Raw genomic sequence first — 26,987 nt, 5'->3', positions numbered from 1 at the left:
TTCAATCCACTGCAGGATGAAGGCCTCTCCAGCAACTTTCCAGTTCCTTCTGTTTTGAGCACTGGCCATCCATTTACTACCCACAAACTCATGAATTTCATCTATCCATCTCCGCCTTTGTCTTCCAGGTTTTCTTCTAGCTCCTCTTGGATACCATTCTGTTATTTTCTTAGTCCATCTGTCATCATGTCTTCGAGCTATGTGTCCTGCCCAAGACTATTTTAGTTCTTTAGTTTTGATAAGAATGTCCTCTACTTGAGTTTGCTGCCTAATCCATGTGTTTCTCTTCTTATCTAACAGTCTGATTCCCAATACTTGTTCATCATTACTTTTGTTTTAGCTATATTCATCTTTAGTCCAAAATCCTTACTAACTCTGCACAACCGATTAAGATTTTCCTCTAATTCTTTGGGATTGTGGCTTATGACCACAATGTCATCTGCAAATCGTAAATGGTTTACGTACTCTCCATTCACATTGACTCCTTTCTGCGACCAGTCTAATCTTCTGAAAGCTTCCTCAAGAGCAGCAGTAAACAGCTTCGGAGATTCAGTGTCTGGAGACTAGGCACCAGCGAGGTGATCTGATAGAGGTGTATAAAGCCTTGAATGGTTTAAGCATGCTCAATGCTGATGGGATTCTTCCTCTAGCTCAGAAAAATCACCTGAGAGGGCATAAATTCAAATTGAGGAAAGACAGATGTAGGATAGATGTGCGGAAATTTGCCTTTAGCCAGCGGGTGGTTGGTTGGTGGAACAGACTTCCATCCCTTGTCGTGAAGGTTGATAGCCTAAATAAGTTTAAGGCTCAGCTGGACAGGTATTTTGAACGAACAGAGGGGTGAAGTGGAAGTGGGGTTTTTTTTTTTTTTTTTGGCTGATGCTGCATAAGCTTGCTTTCTTGCATCAAATGCCTCTACTAATGCTAATGCTAACTACGTGAAACACACCGCCAAAGAACTGCGTATAAATATTCAATGGCTCTATCCAGTCCAACGCCACATGACACACTGATTCACAGATTCACATGCAGTATTACCTAGCGCCACAATTCCATACTAGACATAGTTCCTGCGCAACATTCAAATTTCCAGAACATTTGGGTAGCACCACGTATACTATACAAATTATGAATATGTTTATTTCAAGATGGGAATTTCTTTAGAAAACACAAGCAGAACAAGACAAGCATGACATTTAAATGTGTAAGTCATGGGTGTTTACTATTCAACCAAAAACCATATTCAATCTGTGATTCCAGTGCATTCATAGTAGCTGCTATTTCACCTTTCAATAACTTTAACAATACAAATATTATTCCTGTAGATATGTTCTTCAGAAAATTTCTGAAAAGAAATAATCATACAAATTCAGTTCTGGAGAATACAGTGGCCAAGATTGTCCAATCTTGTATCATCCAGAATATTAATATTGAAAAAAAAAAAAAAAAAAAAAAAGATGAAACCGAACACCAGACTATGCATTTTTTGTAATTCAAAGGAATCTTTAACAGTAAAGATCTTAGTGATAATTTGATCTTAGTGATATTTCAAATTATTGAAATATCACTAAGATCAAAGTGCATTTTACTAATGAACCATATGTGGTGAATGATCCTTACATTGTTTTCCAAATATTGATGAAATATATTGCAAAATGTAGACTGCTTTACTTTGTCAACAATGGTCAGGGATTACTGAATCCATTTTAACCAAATGGATGATTGTTTTAAGTCCAGTTGTTGCAAGAATCATTTTATTGATTTCCTTTGGCCACTAATAATCACTTCCTATACATGTGCAATATTTTCAGTCATCCTCAAAACTTTTCTGCCAACAATCCACAGAACCAGACTGCTTATTACAGAAGTACACCGTTCTAACTTCATCATTAACCTTAAAATTGTTGACCTTTCTTTTGAACTCACCTTAAAACTCACAATGTACTTGTAACAAAACTGTCAGCTCAATAAAAGCTTGATGCCACAATGTTCCAATTTGAACAGTAGTCTTTTATGTGCAAAAAGGAAAATAATAAAATAGTAAAAAAACAACCAAGTTAACAGTTCTGCCAGAGCCAATGACAGTATTCAGCAGCATTTCATAAGATCAACCTCCCCACTCTTCATGGTGTTCAGCATGACTTGCAATGAAGAAAAGCCTCCTGTTCAATCAAGACAGTGCAAAGTGATCACTGAACTTTCTTTGTCCCAGACCCTCTCTTCTCTCCTTACACTCATTCTTTTTGGCCTCATTGTGTCTATAAAATGTTAGAAGAATTTCATCTGGAATGTAGGCACCTCAGTGTGTAATTTTATAATTTTATTTCTATAATAATTTTCAACAGATGAATGAACCACATTGTTCCAAAATGTATGGGTTTTTATAATTTACAGTTATTAATTAATTAAATATTTAAATTATGAAACTTCAACATGGTGTAGTATATATTTTAAACAAACCAAAATAATATATATATTAGGATGCGGGAGAATTCCAGTTTAAAAAAGGCATAGCAAGAATGACTCACCTAATCTTGTGGGATATTTCAGTCCTCCATATTTCTTCCAGTAATTCCAACAAGAATGACACAAGCGGCACTGCATATGTGCTGGACCCCAGGCATACCACTGACTTGATGTTGGTGCTATTTAAATATCAGGCTGTTAATTTAGGTTTGTTTACCACAGCATATGAAAAATCTAAATACCTATAAAAATTTTAAAATTAAGTGAACTAAGTATTTCCTCTTCATATGGCTTTTCTTCTAAATCAGTATGGTGTTGAGGGAGTGGAAATGTTTGCAATATTAATATGAAATATAATGAAATCACTACAAATAAATATATGAGAAAGAGATTTTGACAACCAGCATGTCCTTTTTTTTTTTTTTTTCTTCTCTTTAATTATTGTTATGAGTCACATCTTTACAAATATTAATGGGAAAAAGGGGACAAAGTGAACAAATAATATCATGAAAAGGTTTAAGTGCTACAAATAATTATGTGCAACTGTATAAAAATATTAGTGCATGTTGACTGCAGTAGTAAATGACGGTACTTTTGTGAGTGACATATTATCAGTTGCTATAACTACTGAAAAATATTGACTCTTTATAAACACAGTAGAGAACCGATTAACCGATACTTGTTTAACCAAGGTTCTACACTATCTGGGGTGAATTGTCGATATACTTTGTTATCAAAGACAAGAGTACACAGTTCAGTACAGAGCAGAAACCCACACCAGTTGACTGTTGAGATGTGCTGATCTTTTACATTTGTTGATTTCGTGACTTTTTAACTCTCTAATTTTAAAGATTTAATAAAAAAGATTTAAAAATTTTACTTTCTAATTTTTTCATTTGTCATGTAAAAAGTGGCTTGCTACTTAGGTGTTGGTGAAGTGAGCAGAAATTGAAAAATGATGTTCACAAAGGGCATTTGTATGCAATAGTGAACATTTGAATAGAAAAACATTGAAGGAAGGAGAATTTGAACAAACTTCTGAAGCTCTTTTTTTTGTGGTTCACACAGATGAGAGACAAAGGAAGTCCGATATTACAGGCTATGTAATATCGGACTTAGAATTTCGTAAGCATTTTAATGAAGGGAAGAGCAATTTACTGCTAGTATTGGTTGGTTGGATGGTTGGAAAAAAAAGTTTGGAGTTAGAAATCTGAACATCACTGGGGAAAAATTATCAGCTAGTACATAGTACATAAGAAATAGCAACATTTGCTGCTAAATTAGTACAAATTATTCAAGAGGAAAATTTGAATTTGGATCAAATTTACAATCATGACAGAATGGGCCTGAATTATAAAATGCTCCCATCCAAAACACTTGCAGCTAGAAAAGAAAAATCAGCTCCTGGTTATAAATGAAGCAAGGAAAAACGTTGGTACTGGCATGTTTAAATTCATCGTGGGGGCCCTAAGCTTAAACTAACTCTCATTGGAAAGTCAAAGAACCCCCGGGCTTTAAAAAATGTAAAATGTTTGCCTGTTAACTATGCAAATCAAAAAAAATGCATCGATGGATTCACGCTTGTTAAAAACACGGTTTCTTGAAGAATTTGTCCCAAGCACAAAAAAAATTTGAACGAAAAGAAACCTGCCCATAGAGCACTTTTAATTTTAGACAATGCTCCATCCCATCGAGACAAAAGTGAACTAGTTTTTGGTGACATCAGAGTGCCATTTTTCATCCCTTCTTCAACCTCAGGATCAACTTGTTTTGGAGACTTTTAAAAGCAACTATAGGTGACATCTCTTAAAACATCTGCTTCAAAATTTTGAAACAGGGACCAGTGTTGTTGTTGAGAATCTTAAAAAAATAAACATCAAGGATGTTATTTACTGGGTGGCAGAAGCATGGAATGATGTTAAAACATCTACACTTAAATCCTGAAAAATTATTTTATGCTCCCAAAATGAAGCTAACAAGAATGAGATGGAAAATGACCTTCTTGTTTTGGACACTCTTACTACAGAGGATATTAAAGAGTGGATGAATTCTGATGAACAGCTAAAAATAACTGATGACGATCGTAAAGCTTGTTGACGAATGAAAAGATGAAAGTGAAAGTGAAAATGATGAAGAGTGCACAGAAACCAGAAAAAAAAAAAAAAAATGGCACACATGGAAGGTCTAACTGCTAATTGAGTCAGCTTTATGTTATATTGTACAGCAGGAGGATACCACGCCCGCCGATGTTTTGTTACTTAGGTGCCTACAAAATATAGCAGCTAAAAAGCAAGGAGCTTCTATGAAACAGAAACCCATTAAGACATTTTTATATGATATAAAGGTGAAGTGCTAACAACTGTAAGTGTACATTTTTCTTGTCCATGACTTGTAATTTTTATACATGTACAGTACTACTTTTTTTTTTTTTTTTGAAATTTTTGTAATAGAACAGTTGTAAAAAAAAAAAAAAAAAAAAAAAATTAAGTGTTTTTATTGTGTAACTTAGTTATTATGTTCAATAAATAGAAGTAGAAATAATCTGAAAATGGAGTTAATGAATTCAAATTCAGTTTATTTAATAAAAATATACCAAACCTTCTGCATTATTTGAGTTTTTGATTATCTGAGGTTGACTCAGTCCATATTACCTTGGATACTCCGTACTCTACTGTATTTACATTACTGATTCCCAAGATAGGATTTTCAGTCAGTGAAAGGCGTCATTAATATATACAAGAGGAAAAAAGTGGGAGAAAGAACTGAACTTGGGGAAGATCAGCATTACAGGGGAAGTTAGAAGACAGAGCGGCAACTATCATCACCCACAGTGAGCGGTCAGAGAGAAAACTGGATAACCAATTACAGAAAACAATTGACAATACATAAAGATGGAAGCTTATTTAGAAGACCTTTATGCCAAACATTAGCATTACATAACATGATCAAAAGACTTTGAAATGTCAAGAGCAACCGTTGAGTTTCACCAAACTTTTCTGTTAAATACCACTGATATTAATACTGTTAAGTTTGGACCATTAGAGCTATATAAATTACAAAATGAAACATAAATATGCTCAATAAAATGCAAGAAACTTATTGTAAAATTAAAGAACTTATATGTATGCCATATTTAATTATTTACTTTAATTTATTTACACTATTTTAGAATAACAGATAATGATACTGTTAATTTTCAGTTTGCTCAAACCATTAACAGTATCATGAGCTATTATTGTAAACAATAATCTAAATATACTAATCATATAAGGTTCCATAATGTTGCATGATATATGTGTATACATATATATAAACATTAATAAGTTATGAAGAAAAAATAAAAAGGGAGCAAAAGAAGTAAAACAGCACTTATCCGCCTTACTGTCCTACTTTAATTTCACTTTTTCATATTATTGTCAGGGAAACAGGAAACATTTTGTGCAAGGATAGGGGGAATAGGACCAGGGCATGTCTGCCAGGGGTTGTTGTTGTTGTTGTTGTTTGTTAGTTAGTTGTTGCCGCATCCGCATCGGCTTCTGTGGCCATAATGCACCCTCATGGTTATCTGCCAGGGGAAAAAGTAGATGATGTTGTAGAGCAAATATCATCTTTTAAGGGCACAAAAGGTGCTACTGTTGTATACATGTTGGCACTAATGATATTAAAAGTAGGAGATCTAGGGACTTACTTTATAAGTACGGAGTAATGTTGGGAAAAAGTCACGAGTTAGGACTGAATTGGAAAGTGTCCGCAGTTCTGCAGACCTTGGAGAAAATGTGCAAGGCTCACGATGTAGTATTTTTCAAAGTGTGGCTTGTGCTTGTTAACAGCACAGACTGTTTTTACAGGAATGGGATACACTTGAAGAGAAGGGGTTCAAGAATATTTGTTGATGCTATTGAAGAAGTGATAGGTGGGGGCAGAAAACTGCTAGCTTTCGAGGGAGATACACAGACTAATACCTTAACAGGCAGAAGCAAGGGTGGTAACGATTCTTGCACTGCTACTATTGGTATATGCAGCAGCCTGGAAAGCAATATGTCTGGGACTTTTTTATTCTCAGAAACCTTGGAAAATTGAACCCCCACAGGTTAAATTTTCCTACAGTATGCAGGTACTTCTCGGCTTACATAATACTTGACTGGTGCAAACTAAAAAAATCGTGGAAAAAAATTTGGATCCCATAGGAATAAATGGAGGTATCGTGAAAATATCGTAATGTAAACCCAATAACACATTGTATTTTTTTGGTAGTTCATCCCAAGACATCCCTCTAAAAGGTCATTTTATTTTGGAAATTGCACTACACTTTCATCGTTATCATATGTTCCGTTATAAGAATCAAGTTTGAATGCCTTTGTGATATTTTTCTAAAACACATTTCTGGAGGTCACTACCATAAAACAATAAAAACAATTTGCACTTTCCGGTTTATTTGGCTTATCTGTTTGCACAATCTATCAGAAATGGGTAGTAAACTTGATCTTATTGCATTTGCAATAATACCGATAACTGGAATTCTGTGGGTTTTTATGCTACGGTATTATGGTTAAATGAGAATCTTTTCTTCATTCCTATTTCCACTTATTACAATGAAAAGGAACGAAGTGAAAGGGACCAATGGAAAGTGCAAGCTGACACTTGCACTTTCCGTTGGAAATGAAACAAAATTGATTTAGAAATGAAGATGATTAATTAAGAAGTACGAAGCAGGACAAAGTTTGTCATCTATTGCACGGAATTAGATCTCACTGCTTCAAAACAATGAATATTATTTTAGGGAACAGTGCGCTTATAAAAGAACATGTTAAAGGATCAATGCATTTAACATCATCAGTGATCACAAAACAGCATTCAGGTGCTATATCAAAGATGGAAAAGCTATTAATAATATGGATGGAAAATCAGATTCAGAAGCAAGTGCCTCTGAGTCCAATGGCCATTCAAGCAAAAACATGGAGTATTTATGAAGATATTAAAAGATAAGTACGATGAACACCAAGCCAAGTTCGTGGCAAGCAATGGGTGGTTTAATAGGTTCAAGCATTGCGCTAGTTACCAAAACATTAAAGTATGCGTTGAAGTTGCCAGTGCCGATTCTGTGGCTGCAGAGAAATTTTGTGATCTGTTGGAAACACCCCCTTCTAAATCTCCATGGCCCCCAACTTCTGCAGCAGCATGCTTATCAACTGGAGAATTAATTCTGGAAACAATGCTTGAAAGGTAATACTTGCTGACGTTATGCCTATCTCCTCTTTTTTTTTTTTTTTTTTATAATTTTGGAATTTTAATAATTTTGCACATGTTTGCAATTTTTCCTGTGCAGGAAATAAAAGTATTCAATAAATAATTCTATTTACATGTTTGTCTAAAATTTCTTTTCTGCTTCAATCAAATTCAGCATGCATAGTTGCGAGTGCTGCACAAGCATTTAGGGAAATTCCGACTTACGTAGAGTTCTGAGGAACGCAAACCTTACATAAGTCGGGGAGCGGCTGCATTTACTTTCAATTATATTTTATGGAATAAAATCGAGATCACATAAGTTTAGATTAGGTGACCAATTTCAGAGCTACTGAACTGAATTGGTTTCAGCACTATTTGGCTCTATCTTCAGACAATAGGCAGCCTCAATTAGCATAAACTTGCATTATGTGTATAATATATTAGCATTAGCATTAGTTGAGGCATATGATACGAGAAAGCAAGCTTATACAGCATCGGTCAAAAAAAAAAAAAAAAAAAAAAATTCTTATTTCGCCCATCCAGTCACTCCAAATGTTTGTCTAGTTCAGCCTTAAATTTATTTAAGCTATCAACTTCCACAACAACAGATGGAAGTTTGTTTCAGCAATCAACTACTCGCTGGCCAAAGGCAAACTTCCGCACACAGATTCTGCAACTGTCTTTTCTCAAATTGAGTTTGTTTGTACCCTCAAGTTCGTCATCTCAGCAGTATAAGAGGAAAAATCCCATCAGCATTGAGACTGCTCAAACCATTCAAGGCCTTCTACACCTCAATAAGATCAGTACACAGGTACTTAGTCACTGGATGCTGCAATTTCCAGAATTTAAGCCTAACTTGGTAAGAGAACCCCTTTGTTCCACTCACCAATCTTGTTGCCCTTCTCTGTACTTGTTCCAGCAGCTCTACAACCTTCTTAAAATGAGGCTTCCAGACCTGTATGCAATTCTCAAGGTGTGGTCTGACCATTGCCTTATACAAAGGGATAATCACCTCCTTGTTTTTGCTAGCAAAATTCCTAAATATCATTGACAACACTCCATGACCTGCTTTGGCAGCCAGTCTGCACTGCTCAGAGAACTTCATATCTGACTGCACAACTATCCCCAAGTCTAACAAATAGATATTTATTGTATACCCAGTATAAAATGAAATATAAGTACAATTTCAGTTCAGTAGCTTTCGGAACTCGAGTTCCGAAAGCTACTGAACTGAAATTGTACTTATATTTCATTTTATACTGGGTATACAATAAATATCTATTTGTTAAACTATGGACCCCAGTACTCCAGGCCCATTTGTCACTATCCCCAAGTCTTTTTCATTTTAAAATTTCCAGAATGAAAAAAATTTCCTCTCTACATAACAAATTGATTATAAAAATAAAAGTAGATAGTTATAAAACTGATAATGGAAATAGGTAAATATTATTAATTTTTAATTATTATTTTCAGGTAATATATTTTTTACTGTCTGAAAACAATAATATGAGTATATTTTGTGATTAATTGTATATATTATTACAAATATATTTGTAATAATTTGTGAATTATTACACTTTAAAGAGGTAAATTAAATAAAAAATACATATAGTACTTAATGCTATAGATCCAATGATCTTAACTTTCTATCTATATAAATGTATATCTACACACACACATATATATATACACATGTATATGTCTCTCTCTCTCTCTCTCTCTCTCTATATATATATATATATATATTAAACTTTCCGAAAAGTATGGCAGTACATTTGCTAAAAACCATTTCAAGTGAAAATAAATGGAACGTGTGCAATGAAGATGTATTATTTTATCTGAATTTTTCTCCCTTTTGCCGACACAAAATCATCAATAATTTTATCCTAATTTATATTTCATGCAACGTGAGTTTTCAATGGATACAATTCATATATGGTTAGTCGTTCTTGTCCTGTTGATCTTTAATCAATCTGAGTTTGATCGAGGACCTTTCACAAGAAGCTACTGTTACAGGCAGGGTAAGAAAAAATTCATAACACTATTTCTGTGTTGGATAAGTTTCGATAACACAATACTCCTGAATCAATTGGGGAAGATGTGTGTGCGCACGCGCGTGTGTGTGTAGATAGAAAGCTAAAATCATTGGATCAACAGCATTAGGTACTATATGTATTTTTATTTAATTCACCTTTTCACAAATGCAATAATTCACAAATTATTACAATTTTTTTTACAAATAATAACAAAATATACTCATATTATTATTTTCAGGCAATAAAAAATATATTATCTGAAAATAATAATTACCTATTTCCATTATCGTTTTTATAACTATCTACTTCTATTTTTATAATCAAATCCTTATGTAGTGAGGAAATTGTTTATTCTTTCTGAAAACGAGGAAAAAAAAAAGTATATAAGTTTGTCCATTATTGTTCTTATAACTATCTACATTTATTTTTTATAATCAAATTCTAATGCAGTCAGGAAATATTTTTTATTTTTTCTGAAAACAGAAAAAAAATTTACTGCACATACGTAGCACCCTTTCTATTTACCGTATTTTCCGGCTTATAAGACGCACGGGCATACAAGACGCACCCTAGCTTTGGCCACATATTTTGGGGAAAAAAATAAATATTTCTCCAAAATAATAAAAATAATATTTTGGAGAAAATAATAATAATAAAATTAAATACGGTAACATATTTTTCTCAAAATAACGGTATACACTTGGGTAAATGTTCAACCAATAATGAAATGTTTGTTTCTGAAAAAAGCTGACAGAAGTAACGTAACAGAAATTCTTACTCACCCTAAGACAAATACGGGCGTCACTTTCTCTTTGTAAAAGACGGTTGGAATTGAAAAATCCCGATCCAGTCTAATTAGCCCACCATACCATAAAAGCGCGAGATAATATTATAGAGGAAGCAAACACATGGGAAAATGAAACAAGTTTTTACTTACGTCTGATTGTGAGTTCATATCACACGGATTTCAACAAATTTTCCACGAAAAAAAGATTACTGGTATGTATTGTTGCCACAGATTGTAACCACTGATAAATGTTAAAAATATATTTCAACAGATAAATCTTAAGTAAAATTGGTGTGAATTTCAAAGAGAAGTTTTCGGAACTCAGTTTACCGGCGTCATCGAAAATATATTGCCGGTAGTCTTTAGGTCTAATCTGACATTGACCATATAAGACGCAGGGTGATTTTCCGAGTATTTCTTTGCGAAAAAAAAAACGCGTCTTATGTTTGTTGTTTGTTTGTTTGGTTTTTAGGAGCATTAGCAACTAAGGCCATATTGCTCCGGGAATATGCGGTGGTCATTCCCTTGACCTTTCCGCATCCTCCGTATTTGGTGGTGACGGGCTCGAAAACGCGTCTTATAAGCCAGAAAATATGGTAAGTGTATCCCATCCCCGTAGAAGCATCTCTCGTTTTAGCAAGCACAGACCACGCTAAAATAAATTGTGCCCTGTGAGCCTTGCAGAATCTCTCCAGGGCCAAATTGATTGACCAGGCTCTCATCATATACTCCCTCCTATCGTGTCTGGGCAGAATTGCAACTTTCAAATTTAACCCTGACTCGTGACTTTAACCCTAACTCGTGACTTTTTTTCCAGCACTGACCTGTACTTGTTAAGTAAATCTGCAGATTTCTTACTCTTACGGTAATTAGTACCAACGTCTACAACAATATCAACTTTTGTGCTCTTAAAAGATCTGTCCTACAACATCATTAACTTTTGCCCCTGGCAGACATACCCTGGTCCACCTATGTTTTTTGCATAATATATTCCCCGTCTCCCTGACAACAGAGTCACCGACAATAACTATAGTTCATGTGGGACCAGCACATTCTGCCTTGGAGATTGCTGATGTGTGGCCTGATGCACAGGAGTGAGCTCTAGCGTTGAGTTGGGTAGCTGAGAGCTTGATGGGTCCCTCCTATTAATTTCTTCGAGGGTATTTACCCTACACCTCAAACTCCCATAGACGCCCATCAGAACTTTGAATTGGCGCCTAATTTCTTCACGGACTCTCTGCACCTAGCACACACAAAGACATCCTCCTTGGCTAGATCATGTCCTGTTCTAGACAGGTCTGCAAACATTTCGCACATTTTTTTTTAGACTGTGATGCATTGGAGAATTGCCTCCTTCAGGTCTCCCGCGAGCCACAGCACTACTGCTACTTTGTGCTCACTGCTTTGCTGCTCTTGTCTGAGTCATGATTCCATTTAAGTATAATTTAATTAACAATTAAATTTAATAAGATTAATAAATTTACTGATTAATTGATAATACTATACTAATCTAACAGATTTCTAATACAGTGCTATGTATTTCACTAATTAGTTTACCGTTAAACCTTACGCTATGAAGTTCGGGATTTACTTTACACTATTCCGTATCGTGTAACAATGGCAGCAAGTTACAAACACGGATGCAGAGTATTAACTTTCAAAATCGTTATCTAAATTCAAATAAATCAAAGAGCTTGACTAGGACTATAAAGCTAGTTATAGAAAATAATTCAATATAACTATTAAGTCAATAAAATGACTAAATATATATAAAAACTTAGTGTTCATTGGAGCTGCAAAAATTTTGGCCAACATGGTAATATCCTCCTACCAAGACTTGAATGGTTTATCCCCTTTAGCCCCTATTGCTGGGCTGCTTTGTTCAAATACAGCAGTTCTGTGAAGACAGTGTCCTATTTCAACACAGGTATTGAAATAGTTTGAGAAATAGCTGAAATAGTATCCTGCTTCTTTACTAAATTGCGACATGGAATCAATGCAGCCTAATAACAGTGGTTATATTTCTCATGTAATGTAAGTTGAGTTTCAATTAGAAGTTTTCTTTCACACAAACCACTCAGCTGCTTGTTTACTCAATATATCTATTCACCATTCCACACAAGAACTGAGGTTATCCGTAGTCTGATGACAGAGCCAAATACAGTAGACTTTCAAAATAATGGCATCTTCAGGGATTGAAGGTGCAGTTATTTTATTTTTCCGTTATCTAAAAAGTTTTATTTTTAATATATTTAATGCAGAAATGAGGCTATATAAGAAATAGAGAGATTAAGAATGCAATTTTATTAACTGCACATAAAAAAACAAACATCCAGTAATATGTAAACATATCATCATTCTTTTCTTTCTTGGTGATTCCCTTCTACTTCTCTCTCTCTCTCTCTCTCAATTAGGGAAAATTTTTTTTTGTTTTTTTGGTTGTTGCAGCATAAGCCTCAGGCATCCTTGCACCATATAGATAATAATAATAATAATAATAATAAAAAAAAACATGCTTTAGAATATAAACACAAATTTACTTTGTTATATAAACATAAAAAAGGAAAAAAGAATTTATATTCTAGCTGATTCCCTTTGAATGTCTGCTTTAGATATAGAGGGTGCCATTTCTTCTAATGCTTCATCTGTAGTAGAGGGTACGTTTTCTTTAGGAATAGTAACTGCTTTTTTTTCTTCAAATATTTCCTTATATCACTTTGTTTCATTGATGCTTGCTTTTTTTGTTATCATGGCGTTTCACAGCATGTGTACTTGTATTACTTCTGCCACAGTAAAGCTTTGATTTTCTTAAAAAAAAAAAAAAAAAAAAAAAAAAAACAGATATTTTCCATGCTTGATTCTGCATCAGCCCAAGTTAAACAAAATGCATCATCTAGTTTCTCAGAAGTAACAACACTATCTATGATTTCTTGATCTGAGAATGATTGTGACAATTCAACCTCATTATCAACAGCGAACGAGGCATCAATATCTCCAAATTCAAGGCTATGTAAAGGATTTTCAGTTCTGGTGGACTGAACTGTTTATATTATTTCTTCACTATATAGTATTGGTGTAAATACACCATAGTTAACCCATAAACTTGAACTACGTAAGTATGTAGCGTAGAGGGCATCGTTTTAATTGTATCTCATATTGTGGTTGCCTTCACAACGAGATAGCTGCTATTGCATTACTTCAAATAAATAACGCTTCTCTAGTAGAGAAGACTACTGTTATTTATTTTCAGCAGTACCACCACCCAGAGAAGCATTATTTATTTGAAGTAATGCAATAGCAGCTATCTTGTTGTGAAGGCAACCACAATATGAGATACAATTAAAACGATGCCCTCTATGCTACATACGTCGTTCAACTTTAGGGGTTAACTATGGTGTATTTACACCAATACTATATAGTTTATAGTTAATTATCAAAACCCATAAGGGTTATGCCCTGTGCATTTCGTTTTAAAAATACATTATTTCTTCAATACTGCCTTGACCTTACATTAATCAATTCATCTTCATCAGATGGTAAGTCAGCAGACATGACAGTTGGCCATAATTTCCTCCATGCTCTCACAAAAGCATGAAGGAAATTATGGCCAGGTTTCACAGTATTCCAAGCAATTGCTATAGAATATATAGTATCTTTGATTGTGAAGCCCTGTTGAAAGTTGAAAATGGAGATATCCTTGCTAATTATTTGTTTCATTAAATCACTTCTGTAATGGCATTTAAAATTTTGGATAAGTCATTGATCAATGGGTTGAATGAGAGAAGCAATACTGGATGGCACATAACAGTAATTATTATAAAATAATACAATATTTCCACAATCAGAAACTAATTTGGATTCATGAAGATGGGCTCTATAATTATCAAGAAGTAAGACACATTTAGAATTTGAACTTTGCCATATCATGCAAATTCTTTCGAACAGCTGGAACAAATTCATGAGTGAACCAATCTTGAAAAATTTCCTTATTAATCTAAGCATTTTTTGGGCCTTATAAGACACAGGCAAATGCATAATTCCCTTCAAAGCTCGTGGACGATTGTTTTTACCAATTACTAAAGGCTTAATTCTGTGTAAGCCTGAAGCATTTGTACACAATAGTTGTCACTCTTCCTCTATTTTGCTTAAAACCACTTGCAGTTTTTTCTTTGCAACCTGCCAAGATTTTTTGTGGCAAACCTTTCCAGCAGAGACCAGTATTGTCAGCTTTGTATATTTTGTTAGCTGTAAGATTATTGTCATTAATAAGCTTCTCGAATGTCCCACTGTATTCTTTAACCGTCTCTTTGTCAGCAGATTGTTTTTCTCTAGCAATGTCTCATTTTCTAATTCTGTGTCTTTTCTTAAATTTAGTTAACCATCCATCAGTAAAGGCAATTGTTGCATCAATGCCCATTTTTTTATTTAAAATCTTTTGGTTTGGCAATAATCATTGACCTTGATGTAGCCATACCTTCCAATCATTTTAATAAAAACCACTCATGCAGCACTCATCTAAGTTTTCTAATTTTGGCTTTTGTAAACTTTATCCATCAGCTATCTTACTGTTAGGTTCTGAACATGCAGTAAATTCTAAAAGCTTGTGCTCTGGATGTTTAATATCATACAATGTTGATGATACAATGTTATATTCTGCCATTAATACACTCCTACTTACGCCCCGTTCTATTTTCTTTATTATATCAAGTTTGTCACTGAGCTTTAATGTCGTTCTTCTTTTCTTCTCTGTATGAAGTTTATTAACTTTAGGAGCCATAATGAGGAGTTTTTAATTTAAAATAAATGTAAAACAGAGATATAATCCGTGATATCAGTATAGAATTCACTTTCAAAATGGCAAACGCAAACAATATAATACTCTAATAATATTAGAGTATTATATTGTTTACTGTAATACTCTATATTCCAATCTATAACCCACTAAAATAGTGGGTTATAGATTGGGATATAGAGTATTACAGGTTGCAATAACCTTCTACATTTGTGATGATCATTTTACTTCGTTTAAACAATACAAAAATATAGTTTCTGCAAAGTAAAATGCCACATACAGTAATCATATGACTTACCGTTTTCTTTTTTTGGCACTGCAAGACATCTGCACTGTATGTCAACAACCAATCTCGATGTGCCATTAGCTCGAATGTTCCGTTATTTCGACAGTTTACTATAGCTCTAAAGCTGGTCAAAGCAGTGCTTTTGGGTTTTAATAAATAATGGATTCACCTTCTTGGTGATGATATTTGATTAAAAACAATACAGGAAACCCTTGATTAGTGTGGTTTTGAACAATGTGGTTTTAATTAGTGCACAAAATTTTTTTGATACTATCCCCTTAATATATGCGTTATCAAATTTGATTAGTGCGCTGTTTTTTTCTTGCGGTGCTTGGCAACTCATGATGGCACCCGAAGCGGCAAATACGTGACACGCACTCACCAGGGTCTTCCAACTTAAATGCATGGGAATCGACTCCGAAACGCTCGACAGCAGCACCCCATACCACTCTGAAATTGAAATTTGCTCTGGTTAACTCATATTCTTGTATAATTTTAGGGTTAACACAGATATTACATCATCATCGTGATAAATGTACAATTAATGTAATTTAAGTATTTTGTGATGTATTTTTGATTCTGTATTATTTTGGCTCTGATTTTTCACAATTTGTTCAATTTTAGCGATTCCTGTGTAGCGTTTAGTGAGGATCTGGCGCTAATTTCATCTTGTATGAAAGCTGTGTGAAAGTACAACATAAAGTACTCACTCTCACTACTCACTAGTTGATGGGCAGTTCCTCAGCAATCCTCGACAAGTGTAGAAGTGCGGCAGGCTTATCGCTCATCCTAACAAAACAATTTTTTTTTTTAAATTACCTTTCATAGCTATGGACAGGAAAAAGGGTAATAAATGAAAAGTCATCACTTTTGATACTAAACTTGACATCATTAAGAGATTTGATAATGGCGAAAGCAAAGCAAACATAGGTAGGGCACTAGGCTTTGGTGAGTCAACCATACGCGCCGTTTTGAACAAAGCAGGTGAGTACCAGGAAAATGGCATCTGCATCTTTAAGTATGCAATGCACTAGGAATAGAAGTCCATTAATGATTGAAATGGAAGATTTGCTTTTTATTTGGTTAGGAGATTGTAATCAGAAATGCATTCCTATTGATGGAAATAATATCAAGATTAAAGCTTTGAGCCCTTTTTCTTCATTAAAAGAAAACAAATATCAAGGGGATACTTCAACATTCTCGGCTAGTAAATGCTGGCTAGAAAATTTCAAAGCTCGATCTGGCATAAAAAATATTAAATTAACAGGTGAAGCAGCCAGTGCTGATAAAGATGCAGCAGCCAAATATCCCATTGAACTGAAGAAAATAATTGAAGAAAATGGGTATGATTATAGTCAGATTTTCAATGTTGACGAAACTGGCCTTTTATGGAAAAAAATGCCAACGAGAACATTTGTGGCAAGAAAAGAAGCAACCGCGCCAGGTCATAAAGCATTCAAAGATAGATTAAACTTCTACTTGGAGGTAACACTGAAGGAGATTGCAAATTGAAACCGATGCTAATTTATCGTACGATGAACCCAAGAGCGTTAAAAGGCTGTAACAAGCAATCCCTTCCAGTAATTTGGAAATCAAATAAAAGGCCTTGGGTGACAAAGCAGTTGTTTGAAGAATGGTTCACTATGCATTTTTGTCCCGCAGTCGAAAAATACTGCAAGGCAAATAATTTAGATTTCAAAGTTCTTTTAATTTTAGATAATGCCCCTGGGCATCCTACCTCACTCACTGATTTAAATAACAATGTGAAGGTTATATTTCTACCACCAAATACGACTTCTTTACTCCAGCCAATGGACCAAGGAGTTATTTCTACATTCAAAGCATATTATTTGAGACGAACTTTTGCTCAGGCAATTCAAGCTACAACTGAAGATACGCAATCGCTCTTGATGAATTTTGGAAAAAACACGATATTAAAGTGAGAACATACACAAATCGTGGGAAGAAATGACGAACAGCTGCATGAGAGCAGTCTGGCAGAATCTTTTGCCTGAATGTGCAAATGATTTTTGCGGTTTCATTAATCCTGTCAACAAAGTTATTGATGAAATTATTACAACTGAAAAAGACCTCGGCTTTGAGGAAGTAGATTCGGAAAACGTTAGATAATTATTGGAATCGCATTCAAAAGATTTAAGTGACGATGATTTCTTGAAATTGAGCATCAACATGCATATGAGAAAGAATACGAAAATGAAACAGAAGAAAAGCAAATTACTCCCAAAGAAATTTCATTCAAAAAACTTGAAGAACTATAATACACTTGAAAAAGCAAAAGAACTCATACTAGAGATTGATCCAGATGCAGAGAGAAGCATGAACGTTCGTCGAGGGTTAGATAAGCAAATTGATTGTTATCGCAAAATCATGGAGGAAAGGAAATTGAAGTTAGATAAGTTTTTTTTGCAAAAAAATAAAATTTAAATCATACTATCTTTTTTTAAAATTTATTCCTTAATAATTTAAGAACTATGCAGTGCATTATAGGTACGTGTTGAGTAAGAAAAAATATGTTTTTACAATTTTATAATTTTCAAGGATTCATTATAATTATTCCCATTGTTTCTTAAATTTGATTAGTGCAGTTTTAATATGTGCAGTATATTTCAAGGATTCATTAACCGCACTAATCAAGGGTTTCCTACTACTAACTTTAAATTTAATCATGGATAATGTGGTTATATCTAAAGAGTATAAGGCCAACCTGTGTCACTGGGTTGGCTACAGTTGCCAGACACAAAAGACAGAAAAGCACAAACAGATGTGTGTTATTTTCTAAAACTAATTCAATAGTTGCATTGAACCCATATCTTTAGTGAGTTTTTACCAAATTAACCTTTCTTGTTTTCTGAATTTATGTCATAGAACTTTATACCAAATATTAACTTAACTTTATCTTACTGTTATAGTTTTCTTGAAAATGGCTTCCAAAGTGGTTTCAAAGCATCAACTATCTCTATTCAGGATATGCATAATTAATTTGGTTTTAGGGTCCTGGTTCAGTGTAATTTATTTTACTTAAAGGTTCAATGAACCTAATCAATTAACTGAATCTTACAAGTTAGTCCACTTCATTTATCTATTTAGTGTTAATGTCAACAACATCTAATTTCCCAATCTATAACCCACTAAAATAGTGGGTTATAGATTGGGATATAGAGTATTACAGGTTGCAATAACCTTCCACATTTGTGATGATCATTTTACTTCGTTTAAACAATACAAAAATATAGTTTCCGCAAAGTAAAATGTCACACACTGGGCTCAATGAGAAGATAAAGGACAAACTGATTTTCAAAATTTTGCTGATGAAACTGTTTCTGAAAATTTGTTGCATAGCTATTTCTAATCACACTGATTCCCTTGAATCAAGAAACATTGCATACCTCTTTTATTATTATTATATTATTATTATTTTTTTTCTTTTAATGAAAAAACCATTCTTCAGAATCAAAGAATTGAAAATTTTCTATTGATTTGACTAATATTTGGTATCCAGCTTAGAGTAATGAAACTAAATCTCAGTTCCAGTGATAATAGAATTCATAAATTCATTGCATTCTCAATGAAAATGCAACATGTTTATGAGACTGCAATAAAAAAAAAATAAAAATAAATTTCCTTTCTCTCCATTGTTCAGTTCCTCTGGCATGTAAGTTACAGTCCTGCATTGGGTCAGATTGCCACAGGTTACTCATAGCACAGGTTGGTTGCAGTTCCAGTTTTTGAATGTAAATAATTTAATAAAATATAAAAAATTAATATATTTATTTAAAAAGTAACTGATTTTATTCATTTTTCTAAGAAACATTATTTACTGAATTATGAGATGTGTATTGTGTTTTTTTTTTTTTTTTTTTTTTTTTGTGTGGGTTTAATTACATAAAACACTACTCCACTACTGATATCTTCATAAACTGTGTACATTCCAAAAGGTATGTTCACTTTTCTAGATTTAAAATTGTCTGTTTAATCCTCACCTCAATATCACTTTGCCAGGCTTGAAAAGAAGATAAAAACATGAGATTCGTAAATTACCTCTTCCAATTTCTGAATTATCACTGATTATAATGATTGATTGTTGTACGGTTTTAAGTGCATCAGCAACTTAGGCCATATTGTGCCATGTATAATATGTCTGCAAAATGTTCATGTTCTATGTTCAATTTTAGGGATGAAAATAATGAGTTTCTGGGAGAAAAACCCCATGCTACCCTTGCTTGAAACTGACTAACTTACCCATATTGTGAAAATATTGACAGGATTTTAACTGGTCTTTTCCACCTGGAGTGAGGAGGAGAGCAATTATACCAACTGCATTACCACTGAGAGCTCAGAATATGATGTTATTGTTGTGATTATGTTGTTATATTATATTGCTTCCAATTATGAACTCTGCACTCAGCTATTCAGAATTAGAAATCAAATCGTCAATAAAAATTAAACCAGAAGATCATTAAAAGTTTCCCAAAAATTGCAGATATAACGAATACTAACTTACGATTTTGTTCATTGCAGTAAATTCAAAATTACTGTATAATTTATGTGGCTTATCATCATACGTACAAAACAAAACTGTCTGCATTTTTATGCACAATATTCTAATGTGAGGTATGAAAACATTTCCTTGTTTTTTTATTTATATATTATTTGTTATTGTTTGAATATTTTAATTTAAATCTAACTATTTTATTATTGCAGTCAGGTAGAAAATTTAATAAAAATTTTCTTATACATCATTGTTTATTCTTAATTTTTTATTTCTATTTGTTCATTTAATTTTTGAAGGTTGTGAGTTCAAACAGTGCGAGTCAGGTTCAGAGGTGTTTCCAGTTACTGCTAGTGCAGGCCGGATGCGAATCTATTGCAGTGGATCTGCACAAGACACCAATCCCAGTTACTAACTCTGCTTATCTACAGATGATCATAACCTCCTAAAATCACTTGCTCTGCTAATAATCTCTCACTCATAACACAAAATTTTCATTATAATAATCTTCTTCTACAGTGAAGATTATTAGAACAAAAAATAATAGTAGAAAACCAGTTTGGTATCTATATGCCACAGTACAACACAGTTTGAAATTTTTGCATCAGAATATGTACTAACCAATGAAGCAACAACATTATATACGTTTCATAGGCACTAAAAAAGAAAGACAAATTAGGAAATATTAAAATAATTTCAGAAGCAGTAGCTTTCGTATGAGCAAGGATTAACCCTCTAGCAGGCTCAATGGCATACTGACTACAGAAAAAAAAAAAAAAATATATATATATATATATATATATATACACAGTAAACCCCCGCTATTCGCGGTATCTGTATTCGCGGTTTCGCGTATTCGCGATCGCCGATTTAATATAAAATGAAACCTAAAAAATGGGAATTTTAAAGCGCCGTGAATATTTTCCGCCATAAAAAAACATTGGCGTGGCTAAAATTATCTTTCCCGGTCAAAACAGCGCTCAGTGGGTGGGTGGGGGGAGAGGCGTGACAAAATCGCGAGCGTGAATGTTTCTCGCTAATCCTTGTTCAATATGTGTTATGCGCTTGTTATGGAAGGTTTCGTCGTTTGCTTTTAATTTATATGCTTATAAATTGAATAAATTTATCAATTTATAAATTGATATGCTTAAAAAAGTGATAAATCTACCGTTTTGTAGTGTAAAACAGACTTTTTCGAGTGTGTTAACGGAAGAAAGTGACTTTATTGTGGACAAGTTCTTTCTAACCACTACAAAAATATGACTACGAAAAACAAGAGAAATGTGAAAATATCAAAGAAGGTGATGACATTAGCGAATAAAATTGAGTTATTAGATAAAATTTCTAATGATGAAAGTGTCTCCTCAGTGGCAAAACATTATAAAATCAATGAGTCAACGGTACGATCAATCAAGAAATCGGAAGAAAAAATCCGCCGTAGTGTCCGTGAAAACGTGCTAATTGCTTCAAAAATTTCCTCTGTAACTTGTGATGTTAAATTAGAAAAAATGGAAAAAGCTTTACCGAACTCAAAATAAAATTCCGTTAAATTCACTCATCATTCGTGAAAACGCAAAACTCCTTATCAACGCTTTAGCGAAACTGGTGATAGCACTGGCGGGATAGGTTTTTTAGCTAGCAAAGACGCTGGTTTGAAAGATTTGTTTGAAATTTCTAATAAATATTACATTTAATATTTAATTGTTTCTTATTTTCATTTCGATGCCATATGCTTGCATTTCACTATGTACTGTCTATGTACATAGTCATATTATGAAGGTACATATAATACATAAATAGACAAAATTTTAGACTAGTTTTTCTTATATATTTCATACTTTCGAACGGAACCCCTTTATTACTATGGGAGCCATAACTCAGTATTCGCGTTTTCGGTATTCGCGGCATTTCTCAGAAACGTAACCCCCGCGAATAGCGAGGGTTTACTGTATATATATATATATATACACACATAGGGTGTCTCAAAAAAAAATAATCGTAACTTCAGGAATGAGTTCCTCATATGTAGACAATAAAAATATTTTATATCAACATAGTTCCAGAAATGCTTGGTTCCCGAGATATTAACCGGAATGTCTTATCTCCCGCAGGTGATTTCCTTCAACACAAGGTACTGACAGAATCTGGTGGTTTTCCATTCCGACCAAATCAGGAGCAAGCGGACATGCACTTTATGTACGCAGGGTAATCTGCTGGTGACAACGCCTGTACCAGTTGCAGATGGTAAGGATACAGTTGGTGTTCTCGCAACACTCTCCAAATAGTCGAACGTTGAACAGCCAGTTGCATTGCTATTCTGCGTGTGCTGATTCCAGGAGTGGCATGCACAACATCCAAAATCTCCTCCTCTACTTCAGGAGTCGTAAATCTTGGTCATCCTCTGTCAGAAGCATAAGGTGTAAAGGTCCCATGTTTACAAAGGCGGCGATGGATACCTTCAAATGTTTTCCTGTCTAGACATCTTCGTTCTGGGAACCTTTCATGGTATAAACAACGAGCCTCCAGAGCATTGCTGTCTGCCAAACCATACATAAAGTGCATGTCCGCTTGCTCCTGATTTGAGTACATAGTCGGAATGGAAAACCACCAGATTCTTTTTATACTCACACGACAACCAAGTCAGTAGAGTTTACAATAAATCATCAATACAAATATTTATTGCATTTAGTAGTCCCGAGTTGTCCCGAGTTTGAACCCCGGTCCACTCAAGGAACACATGCTATGCACTCTTTCTCCTGACCACTCGGTTAAATTACCTTGTGATGAAGGAAATCACCTGCGGGAGATAAGACATTCCGTTTAATAACTCGGGAACCAAGCATTTCCGGAACTATGTTTATATAAAATATTTTTATTGTCTACATATGAGGAACTCATTCCTGAAGTTATGCCGTGTATTTTTGAGACACCCTGTATAAGTTGTATTAAAACCCATATATATATATATATAGAATATTAAGGATAATAGAAAATTATTAGAAAAAGTAAATCAATCCAATAATAATACCTTCAGGGACCTAAGAAAACGCAAAAAAAAAAAAAAAAAAAAAAAAAATTATTATTGCTTTTTACCGACAATCTAGATGACTTCAACTGGGGCCAACCATCCAGAATGAAGGCAAAAAACGACAAGAGGTTCTCTGTTTCTTTGATGATCAATATATGCTAAGTAATTTAAATCTAAACCAAATATAAACCAGTATAGGCCAAATATAAATCGAATGATGATAAAAAGTTAAGAAAATTTAGAATTATTACAATCAAAGGTAAGAAATATAAGTAAAATATAAATGTAAGCATATATTAATCATCGTTGACCCGACAGAGAACGTAATTTAATGATTAAAATAAGATTAAATATACAATACATATATACTACATATTGACCGTATCTAGGACATAATGTAATAGTCGTCAAAATAATATGTGGTGCCCCCTATGTGATGGATATGGTAAAAATAATTATAAATAAATAATTGAATTTAAGTTAACGCAAAGAGAAACATGCAGATAGTAAGAAGAAAAACTAAAGGAGTAGGAATAATAGAACCTGAACTCCACAAAGGCAATAAAAATAAAGAGTGTAGGACAGTTTAAAGACATTACAAGATATAAGTTGTGGCTCGGGTATGCCCGGGATCTCAAACCCGTTCCTATAGTAGGACCCTGAGCTGAATTTGCATGTTATCTCAGCGTGAACTTAAGTAAATTTAAATGAATTTAACTATATGTATATATATATATATAATAAAAAAAAAAAAAAAAAAAATGATACACTGTAATTTGCAAGCCGTTGGGTACAAGTTTTCTACGCCATAAGACACCAAGAATGCAAAGTGTATCCTATGTACTACATAAATATACTACATAAATATGACAATTATACTGAAAATTATATTGAAACAATAGGTTCAGAAAACAAATTTTTGAAATTAATTATGCTTATCGCTTTCCTGAAGTGATATTTAAGGTAAGCGATAGGGAAATTATTATTAATTTTGTATGGCAAGTTGATTATTAATCAACTTGCCATACAACGCTGTTAAGCCCGCTAAACAATTTTTATTACTATTGCAGATATAAGCAATCCTTAGACATTGCGATAAAATTATATTAGCATGCACTGATTTTGATATATTAGATCTCCAGTTTGTAAGGCTGACTACATAAAAATTAAATGCGTCTCTTTTATTATATACGTTTACGTCTATCTTATTATTATGGCATATTTCTATATGAAGATCCAAGTAATTTGCTATAGTATCGGAACTATTAGTTTTTTCTAATACAAGTTCTACTGGATATAATTTACTGTAATCCTGGACAAAATGTGGACAATTAAAAACACATATATCATCTATGTATCTGTATATAAGTAGGTTATCTTGGAATGCTCTTTCTGCATAATATAGATAAAGGTTTGCGATTATGCTTGATGCTGGACTTCCCATAGGGGTGCCAGTCACTTGTAAGTATAACGATGTTCCATTATATACATAATTATTAAAGATGCATAATAGAGAATCCCAATAGGTTAAATCAACCTTTATAGCATTTTTATTTTCCAAATATAGTTTCTGGAGAACGACTTTTAAATTATCAAGATTAATGCTCGTAAATAGACTGTTAAAGTCAAATGTTTGTATTTGTTGAATATTGTTATTTTTTATAGCATTTATAATCAGTAAGTTATTATTCAGATGCCTAAGCAGTGGAATAATGCAATCATAGTTTTGCTGCATAAGAAAGGAGATAAATCAGAAATTGGAAATTATAGACCAATTAGCTTGTTATCTCATATCTACAAGTTGTTCACAAGGGTCATTACTAACAGATTAGAAAGAATACTTGATGAGAATCAACCAAAAGAGCAAGCTGGCTTTAGGACAGGATTCTCAACTATGGATCACCTTCACGTAATATCACAGCTAATGGAGAAAGCAAATGAATATAAAACACCATTATGCCTGGCATTTGTGGATTATGAAAAGGCATTTGACTCCATACAGCATAAGGCAATGTTTCGGGCACTGGAAAGACAAGGCATAGATACTCCATATATTATGATTTTGAAGAAAATATATGAGAGTGCTACAACCTTTATTAGACTAGACAAAGACAGTAGCAAATTTAAAATCGAGAAAGGAGTTCAACAAGGAGACACAATATCTCCGAAGCTGTTTACTGCTGCCCTTCAGGAAGCTTTCAGAAGATTAGACTGGTCGCAGAAAGGAGTCAATGTGAACGGAGAGTACCTAAACCATTTACGATTTGCAGATGACATTGTGGTCATAAGCCACAATCCCAAAGAATTAGAGGAAAATCTTAATCAGTTATGCACAGTTAGTAAGGATTTTGGACTAAAGATGAATATGGCTAAAACAAAAGTAATGATGAACAAGTATGCCACGGAAAGGGAAATAATGATTGAAGGAGCAGTAATTGAAAAGGTGGAGTCATATACTTATCTGGGACAAGAGAAGAATAAATTTTGGATGGATAGCATTCAGGAAATATAGTCACATACTGAAGAGCAATATCCCAGTTTGTCTGAAATGTAAAATAATGAATCAATGTATACTCCCCACCATGACTTATGGACGTGAAACTTGGGCACTCACCAAAAGAATGGAAGAGAAGCTAAGAACTACACAGCGAAGAATGGAACGAATTATATTGGGAATCAGACTGTTAGATAAGACGAGAAACACATGGATTAGGCAGCAAACTCAAGTAAAGGACATTCTTATCAAAACTAAAGAACTAAAATGGTCTTGGGCAGGACACATAACTCGAAGACATGATGACAGATGGACTAAGAAAATAACAGAATTGTACCCAAGAGGAGCTAGAAGAAAACCTGGAAGACAACGGCGGAGATGGATAGATGAAATTCATGAGTTTTTGAGTAGTAAATGGATGGCCAGTGCTCAAAACAGAAGGAACTGGAAAGTTGCTGGAGAGGCCTTCATCCTGCAGTGGATTGAAAATGGCTGATGATGATGATGATGATGAAGTTATTATTTATTATAATAGTTTTATTTAAGTTATTTAATATAATTTTAAGTAAATTTTCTAACATTTTTCCGGGAAATTTAGCATAACTATCTCTACATGATGTTATGAATCTAAAAGCAATAGGTGATTTATGAAATTTGGGTATGCCATATATAAACGGATATTTTAGGTTACTGTACTTTAACTTTAATTTTTTTATGCAATGCAATTAATTTTTTGATTATTATATTAGAGGAAAATGTTATCTGTTTATATGTATGGCTAGGCTGTAGTTCATTTTTTATAATTTCTATATAATATGATTTACATATGATTGCATAATTGCAAGCAGCTTTGTCAACACTAGTAATTACAAAATGTTCATGTATATCTTTGAGCTGCCTATTTATTAATCTGGTATTGTATAGATTATCCTGTATGAATTTCAATTGATTATATTTGTTAGATATGATATTAAGCATTGTAAATAATCACATGTGGTATGCCTCAACCGGTATGTTATGTTTGTATGCTGATTTTTAGTAGTCTAGATATAACAATTTTTTAAAGTTAGATTTATTAATAGGTAGATTAGGTCGAAATTTAAAACCCAGTGATAAAATATCTCTAAGTTCGGGATATGGGATTATATCTAAATTGCTGGTTATAATGTGATTATAGTTAGGATCCACGTATCTATGAAATGAAGGTTTGTGGCAAACACATGTATCCTGTCCGATGTTAATATTGTGAAGGTTTGTAGCTATTATTTTATAATTACACTTTAAGACCAAATGGTCTAGAATATCTAAATCTGATATTAATATGTAAGTTATTAATAGGCAGCAAGTCATTACATAAATTAA

General features: G+C 33.5%; 1 protein-coding gene across 1 annotated transcript in view; it reads right to left on the bottom strand.

Annotated features, from left to right (window-relative positions):
* Nucleotides 1-26,987, bottom strand: part of LOC150077092 (metastasis-associated protein MTA3-like) — a 512,540-nt gene that overhangs the window by 264,176 nt on the left and 221,377 nt on the right. The window contains exon 11 of the mRNA XM_090386731.1: nt 2,529-2,645. Within this exon, the coding sequence (XP_090242857.1) occupies nt 2,529-2,645 (117 nt within the window). The remainder of the gene's footprint in view (nt 1-2,528; nt 2,646-26,987) is intronic.

Source organism: Mastigoproctus giganteus, chromosome 12 (genome assembly GCF_048544385.1).
Source record: "Mastigoproctus giganteus isolate SK-2022 chromosome 12, ASM4854438v1, whole genome shotgun sequence".
In the NCBI taxonomy this organism is placed as follows: Eukaryota; Metazoa; Arthropoda; class Arachnida; order Uropygi; family Thelyphonidae; genus Mastigoproctus; species Mastigoproctus giganteus.
Note: the sequence above shows the minus strand (reverse complement) of the source record. Positions and strands in the feature narration are given on the sequence as shown.